The sequence below is a fragment of the Nicotiana sylvestris genome, chromosome 9 (assembly GCF_000393655.2).
Source record: "Nicotiana sylvestris chromosome 9, ASM39365v2, whole genome shotgun sequence".
NCBI lineage: Eukaryota > Viridiplantae > Streptophyta > Magnoliopsida > Solanales > Solanaceae > Nicotiana > Nicotiana sylvestris.
Window position 1 is genome coordinate 27,762,267 of NC_091065.1, and position 8,025 is coordinate 27,770,291.

General features: G+C 36.3%; 1 protein-coding gene across 4 annotated transcripts; it reads left to right on the plus strand.

Moving 5' to 3' along the window:
• Positions 1-433: 433 nt before the first annotated feature.
• On the plus strand, positions 434-7,403 carry LOC104219222 (uncharacterized). Of its 4 annotated transcripts, none has more exons than XM_009769891.2 (22): positions 434-652; positions 791-924; positions 2,038-2,117; positions 2,925-3,011; positions 3,124-3,174; positions 3,253-3,370; positions 3,456-3,512; positions 3,656-3,720; positions 3,817-3,900; positions 4,001-4,051; positions 4,158-4,220; positions 4,309-4,355; positions 4,494-4,563; positions 4,659-4,721; positions 5,103-5,192; positions 5,267-5,305; positions 5,416-5,643; positions 5,748-5,833; positions 6,243-6,291; positions 6,386-6,466; positions 6,559-6,652; positions 6,777-7,403. In XM_009769891.2, the coding sequence occupies exons 2-22, from the start codon at positions 807-809 to the stop codon at positions 6,953-6,955; spliced, it is 1,800 nt and encodes a 599-aa protein (XP_009768193.1). In that variant the 5' UTR covers positions 434-652; positions 791-806; the 3' UTR covers positions 6,956-7,403. The 4 variants fall into 4 exon arrangements, with proteins under 4 accessions (XP_009768193.1, XP_009768322.1, XP_009768378.1 ...); XM_009769954.2 differs by having other exon boundaries at positions 439-565; XM_009770020.2 differs by lacking the exon at positions 4,158-4,220.
• The last annotated feature ends 622 nt before the right edge of the window (positions 7,404-8,025 follow it).

Consider the following 8,025-nt stretch of genomic DNA (forward strand, 5'->3'; position numbering starts at 1 on the left):
ACATGGAAATATCCAGTATATTATACTGGAGTATTTTTCGGATTTTGATCAGTATTTTTGTTCAAATTTATCTTTAAATAAAAAATAAACTGTAACTATTTTTGAATGACTATTTGTAAATCTCTCTATTTTTTTATTTTTCCCTACCTCTTCTTCGTCGGCCCGACCCGGCTCGAGAATACTAACATTTCTCAGTTTTCACGCTTTGTAACAACCATTTTCTCCTTTTCTTTTTCCCTCTCTCCTCTGCTTTTACTTTTTTGTTTTTGCTTTTTTTTTTTTTTTTTTTGAGTGGGGGAGGCAGGGTTTGGGGAGGTTTAAAGAATTTTGAAGAAAGGGTGCCGATATACTTTCTCCTTTCGGTCTATTAGCCTCCGCCCCTGCCTTGCCCTCATATTTTACTATATAAAGCCGCCATTGCTTCTTCACACCCCTCTCATTCTCTCATCCATTCTCTTCTCCCCTCATTCATATTTTCCCTCTCTCTGTCTGTGTGTTCGCTTCATGCTTTTTGCGCCTCCTTGTTTCTCTCTTACATGAAAAACAACGCCTTTTAGTGGATAAGGTTGGTTGGATTAATTCATACTACTGTTTGTTAATTTGGGGTAAAAGATTCCTGGACTAAGTCCCTTACTTAGACTCTTCTTAGTAGGTAAAGTTTGTTCCCCTTCCCACATCTTGCCTTGTTTATTTGGCCACCCCACACACAATGTTTATATCACCATTTAGAGCAAACATTGCTTTTTGTGCAAAGATTTCTAATGAGTCCTTTTTTCTTGTATACCTGAAGAGGTGAAGCAGAGATCATGAAGTACGTGTTGGTGACAGGTGGAGTTGTTAGCGGGCTCGGAAAAGGAGTCACTGCTAGCAGTATTGGTCTTATTCTTAAGGCCTGCGGTCTTCGTGTTACTTCCATTAAGATTGGTCTCTGCAAACTTATTTTCTCTTTATTTTTTGCCTCTTTCTTCTCCTCTCTGGTTTTGCAAATCAAGAATGCACCAAAGAAAGGATATTTAAAGTTTTCTTGCTATTTTTTCCATGGGCGGGCATAGTGTATCTCAGTGGATTTGGCCAAACTCACTGCTTTTTGCTCGAACTCAGCTGCATATTTAAAATAAATCTTTTAAAAATTGTTGTGCCTACAACAATAATAACGACCCATTAAAATTCTATTAGTGAGGTCTGGGATGACAGTGTGTACGCACACCTTCCCTACCTTTGAGGGAGTGAAATAGGTGGTTTCCGATAGACCTTTGGCAAGAAAAACCATGAGTTCTCTGGTTGGTGGGCAGATTTATCCAGTGTCCCATTTGTTTAAACTATGAGGTCTCAGGTTTGCGCAACCTAGCTCATATACCAACGTTGTTAAAAAAAATTCGGGCCGGACACAATGACTCTAAATCTTAGATTGTCTTGATAGTTTCTCTGGTCAATCTCTTATCTAGTATCTGGACTTTATGAAATTTGTATTATAGAAGAATATGCTGTGTATAGTATAACCTTTTCACTTTTTTTGGAAGAAAAAAGGTTTTTTCCTTTTACTTTTTGCTGTTCCAATAAATTGAACTGTTGTCTCTGCCGATAAGATACCGGAAAACTTTAAACATGGAGTGAATTTTTTTGGTCAAAACTTGCGAAAAAAAAGAACTTCAAGTTGGTGTTTGTTTAAAATTTTTGGATAAAAGGAAATTGCAAAAAATGTTTTTTAAGTCAACTTACAGATAACTTTATCTTTTTCAAAAAAGAAAAATTAGTACAATTTCAAGAAACATTCTTTCTTTAAGCAGGAAAAGTCTTCCGTTTTTTCTTTTTGTTTTTACTGTTGGTAGATTTGTAGTTCCTGTGTTCCTCTCTCTAGTTTGGTGAAACTTTGGTTCTCACGAAAATGGATCTCTTCTTTTTTTTCCTTTTGTTTTTGGCTTTTTTTTTTAAAAAATGTAAAATTTACTTTATGTGATGTTATAGTCCATTGAGGTGGAGGAATTGTATATATACTGTCTTACTTACTGTTCATTTCTCTTCCTTTTTCATGTTCAGATCCATATTTGAACACTGATGCTGGCACAATGTCTCCTTTCGAGCATGGAGAAGTTTATGTCTTGGATGATGGTGGAGAGGTTAGCTATGAATCTCTTATGTATAGTACTCCCGTCCCATTTTATGTGGCAGCACACTTTAAGAAATGAAAGAAGACTTACACTTTTGGAACTTGAACTCTAAAACAGTTTATAAATATTCTCGCTAAAAGTAAAATGAGAAGTTTAAAATTAAATTAATTCTAATAGCCTATTTGGCTAATTTAAAAATACTTTTGAGTAGTAATTGGTGTTTGATCAAACTTTTAATAGTATTTTTACTGTATTTTTATCAAATAGTGCTTTTGAGTAGAAGTTTCTTTTTTATGCTCCTAGAAAACCGTTTCTACCTCTATTCAAAAACACTTTTTTTTTTCTTCTAAAAGCTTGGCCAAACATCTTAAATTTAGAAAAAAACACTTTTGGCCCAAAAGAAACTTGGCCAAACAGGATATAAATAAAGGAAGTTGTTATTTTTTGTGATAAACTAAAAAGGAAAATAAGCTGCATAAAATGAGATAGAGGGAGTATAATTTTTGGTTTCTCCTTTTTGTTTAAGTATCGAGGTGATGAGCTGATTCCTTGTATTATTTTGGACTCTCAAGATTTAAACTAAAACATGTTACTTTGTTAGCTGAATGTTGATCAATACTTTGGTTTCTGTTAGTTTACTGTTGCTTGTTAAAAGTGCAAAACTTTGTAAAGTTAAAAATCTGGTCTATATTTCTGCTTTTCATTATTTCCTGTAAAAGTTAAAGTTTTTAGACCGTTCCTTTAATTTCAGCAAAGATAAAGTGCACACTCTTTGTCTGTATATCACTAATATCAATATTTCTTCTTCTCTTGTAGGTGGACCTGGACCTAGGAAACTATGAGCGTTTTTTAGATATTAAGTTAACCCGCGACAACAATATAACTACTGGAAAAATTTACCAGGCACGTCCTCTGAAAATTCCCTATTAGATTATTGTTATATGCTTGATGAAATTCAAAGGTTATAGTGGAAAATTTTAACTGAGAAAGTGCTTTGTTATTTTTTGTTTTGCAGTCTGTTATTGATAAGGAGAGAAGAGGAGATTATTTGGGAAAAACTGTTCAGGTTTACCACCTTTCCAGAGAATTACATAAGAGTCATTTTTTCCAATATTTATGCTCATACAGTCTGTCACTTGTTTAGGTTGTCCCTCACATTACAGATGCCATTCAAGAGTGGATTGAACGTGTTGCTGTCATACCAGTTGACGGCAAGGAGGGTCCACCAGATGTTTGTGTCATAGAATTGGGTGGCACAATAGGTATACTTAACTGAATTTTCACATGAGCAGGATAAGTTGGCAAATGATGTGTGTTTTCCTAAAAGTAATTTATCCCTTAATGCAGGAGATATTGAATCAATGCCATTTATCGAAGCATTAGGACAATTTTCGTATCGTGTGGGTAAGGTTTACATGTCTAAATTTGAATTCTTGACAACCAAATGATATAACTGTCATTTGTGCTCTATGATGTGCAAATCTTGAGCTAAGTACCTTTTAAATTTAAGCGTAACTAACATCTTTTCAAAAACTTTTGCTTGTTAGGTGCTGGTAATTTTTGCTTGATACATGTCAGCCTGGTGCCTGTCTTGAGTGTAGTTGGTGAGCAGGTAACATACAGTAAATTTATTTTTTGGTCATGTGGATGGATATCTTATATCAAAGGATTCACTCAGATTGATTACTTTGTCATTTTTAAATTTCAGAAAACAAAACCTACTCAGCACAGTGTTCGAGGTTTGAGAAGCCTGGGATTGACTCCCAACATTTTAGCATGCCGGAGCACAACGGTCTCTCTCTCTTTCTCTCTCCCCCCAAACCCCCCCCCCCCCTGTTCACATATCTCTATGTTTATCAAGTTCAGATTATGAAGTTGGTTTCTTTATTCAGGAACTTGATGAGAATGTCATGGAGAAAATTTCCCGCTTTTGCCATGTTCCGGTATTATGACTAAATGATCTTACTTTATTTTTATACAGTTAATCTTGTTTAGGCCATCAACTTTCAAAATTCCTAGTGCTCAGGTTCTATATTCCTTGCATTGCAGGTAGATAACATTATCACTCTTTACGACGTCTCAAATATTTGGCGCATTCCTTTGCTTTTAAGAGTAAAGTTTTTTGGGCACACTTCTATTTCTTTTTTGTCTGTGTAACATCTTCACTGTAAGCTTTAAAGGAACCATTTTGTGTATTTAGGATCAAAAGGCACATGAAGCAATTCTAAGAGTCCTGAACCTTAAAGGGTATCTCTGATAAGCTTCAACTTCTATTCTGTTTCCGGTTATGTACATTGATGACAAGGAGTATTTGATCCCCATTTTCATGCGTCATGATTTTTTGCCATTTCTTGTGTGGTAATGAATTTATTATGTCACTTTCAGCGTTGCACGAGAGCCTGCCTTGGGAGAATGGACATCTCGGGCCGAACTCTGTGACAAGCTACATGAGCCTGTAGGTTCTATGAAATATATAATATTTTTTCCTTTTCTGAATTAGTCTATCAACTTGCGTCACATCTTCCATAACTGTTTCATCTGAATTTACAGGTGAGGGTGGCCATGGTAGGAAAGTACACAGGGCTTTCAGATGCTTACCTCTCTGTACTGAAGGTGATTATACTCTAGCCTGTTATCCAGCCAAATATATAGAGAGGAGCTTCTTTTGTTTGTATTTGAACTTCCACCTTCTCATGTAATTGTTAGTTGTTTGATATAGTTAACATTTGAAAAAGTGATCAGCATGCATAACAGTTTTTATCGAGAACGTATAATTAAGCAATAGATTCCTCTACTAGATTTGGAGAATTTGTGGATGCTCCATGTCATTTTGAGACCCCCCCCCCTTCCTTTTCTGTTTCATGGGGATTTTGTGCCGTTTAACCTAATTTATTTTCATCTCTATTTTTACCTTAATATGGTTAGGACCTATCTGTTGATATATTTTTTTTCCTCTCTATTTTCAATATCTAAAACTTTGCGAGTTATTTTTAGGCTCTTGTGCATGCCTCCGTACCTTGCCACAGGAAACTTTGTATAGATTGGATTGCAGCCGGTGACCTTGAGTGTGAAACTGCCAAAGAGGTATTTTGCCTCCACTATGTTCACTTGTTTACATATCTTGCTTTTCTAAATCTGACTGATATTTCTACTTGCAGAATCTTGATAATTATAAAAAGGCTTGGAAGTTGTTGAAGGTTTGTATGGTTTTACTCTGCAACATCATGCCAAATTCGACTCTTTTATATCCCTGCTTTATCTTGTATTCTATTGTTTCTGACTTGTTGGACAAGTCTACACCTTCCAGGGGGCAGATGCTATCCTAGTTCCTGGAGGATTTGGTGACAGAGGTGTGGAGGGTAAAATCCTCGCTGCTAGATATGCCCGTGAAAACAGGATTCCGTTCCTTGGGATATGTCTAGGAATGCAAATTGCTGTTATTGAGTTTGCTCGATCCATTGTTGGATTGCTAGATGCAAACAGTACAGAATTTGATCCCAACACTCAGAATCCTTGTGTTATTTTTATGCCGGAGGTTAAGATTACTTTCCCTTAATCGCCTTTGTCCCTCATGATTGTCCTGTGTTTGTAGTTTTGTTTTAGTAGTATACAGTCCTAATTTGTTTGCCATGATCACAGGGTTCAAAAACTCATATGGGTGGTACCATGCGTCTTGGATCTAGGAGAACATATTTTCAAGCTGCCGATTGTAAATCTGCAAAATTGTAAGTGCTTCCTTCTCTCCATCCTCGTTACGTAGGATGATGAGTGGAACTGTTAAAGTGACATAATGATGAAATTCTGGGTACATAACTATTTAAGATGATTTAGTCGGTACAAATGCAAGCTAGTTAGTACCACAAAGAATCCCTTAACATACTAATGTTTGTGTCTGTTCCATTGCTGGTATCAAATTTATGTCGTCTTCTAGATGGGACAGAGTTCTGCTTACCCATACATTTCTTAGGAATCTGTCTCCTAGGAAGTAGTTTCTTTTCTTCCCTGAAGTTTTGGGTGGAGGTGGATCAGCATCAATGTCCACAATATTAGATTTACTATATTTCATCTAAACCATATATGGTGGAATTTTACCTATTGCTATCTCCAACTGAATAAGCTTATCTGCTGTGTCAGATATGGCAACCAGAGGTTTGTAGATGAAAGGCATCGACACAGATATGAGGTACACACTTTTTTCTAAGGACTACTTGAATTACATGTGGACCACACTCTTATATGGACTTTACGACTAAAGAGCTTGTCTCATGCTCTCTTAGGTGAATCCTGATATGGTGCAGCAACTTGAAAATGCTGGTCTTTCTTTCACTGGCAAAGATGAAAGTGGCCGCCGTATGGAGGTTAACATCTTAAACCATTAAATTAAGCAATTGTGCTAGTTAGTTATATGTTACTGTGGTTGGTTAACCTTACGTGACGCTTTCCTCTGCAGATTGTTGAGCTGCCGAATCATCCTTACTTTGTTGGAGTACAATTTCATCCAGAATTTAAATCAAGGCCAGGAAAACCTTCTGCCCTGTTCTTAGGTATTTTTCCCGTTTCAGATAACTGGGAACAAGGACCCTGGGCTTATAGATATGTCTGGCATTTCACGTTATTTTCATAAAGTTGTGTTAGTCCCTTTATAATCTTGTTTGTCTTCCTAAACAGGGCTTATAGCCGCAGCAACTGGGCAGCTCGAAACTTTCTTGAAGAAGGGTGTTCCCAAGACATGGGGGTTGAGCAATGGTACGTCAGGACTAAAATCGCATCGGTATGTCAATGGGTCAAAGCTGGCTAATGGATCGTTAGATGGCATTTATAGCAAGGGGAATGGCATACATGTCTAAAGGGAACAGTAAGAAATACGGTGTAGGCTTTTGGGCCCTGGGTTACCGAATAATCAAATTTTGCTACTGCATTTCTTCTATTTGGTATATATAGCCATACGAGAGCAGTAGGTTTTTACAGCTTCTCCAATTAACTTATATAGGGTAGAGCTGGATTCCGGTCTTTTATTCGGAACAGCCTGTTGTAGCTGCAGCACACTGTGGCAGAAATGGGACGGCCAATGCTATTACGTTCAAATCTCTGTCTCTGTTATTTCATCTGGGATGTAAATTAGAGTGCTAGAAAAGATTGGAGACTGGTTGGTCCAGTTTATATTTAGCTATGTAGCTTGTGTAGTATGAAGTGATTAAGCTGCACATGGAATGTAGCAGGAAGCTGAATGAAACTTGCGACTGTAAACCAGCAAAATAGCTTTGACTATTAAAGAGAATGTGCGTTTATTTGGTACTCCTATCTTTTAACTTTTCGAGGGAGGATTTGTAGGTGGACCTCCTTTGTTTTTGGTCCTCTAGCCTTCAAATTTGTAATGCACTAATGCCCTCCACTCTGCTGCAAGCATTGTGTACTTCTCATAATTTTAGCTAAAACCTTGCATCAATACAGGTATAGTTGTTAGGGTTTAACTTTTATACACTAATAGTGAAAAGAATTTTATGCTATTAGGTCACTTAAAAGTTATTTAACTTTTGAGTTAGTGACTTGATAGGATAAAATTCTGTTAAATGATAGTCACATATAGATATTGCGTACTTGGTATAAGGGGGATGCCCCACTAAATTTGTGTCCAACTTTAGTTTGGTTATGCTCTAGTTTGTCGGTTAGTATGATACGGTATTTAGATATTTTGGTTTGGTATTCGGTTTCTTAAAATGCAATATCAATACCGTACCTAATTAAATTTGGTATGATTCAGTTTTTCTCCTTTAAGTTTCGGTTTATTCTGTTTGGTAACTTTGGTAATATTAACTAGTGCATAGAGTCATAGAATGTAATATTTTGAATTAAAGTACTCAAAAGTACAAAACTAAAAATATTTGTTGACAAAAGTTTTATCCAAAACTAGCAAATA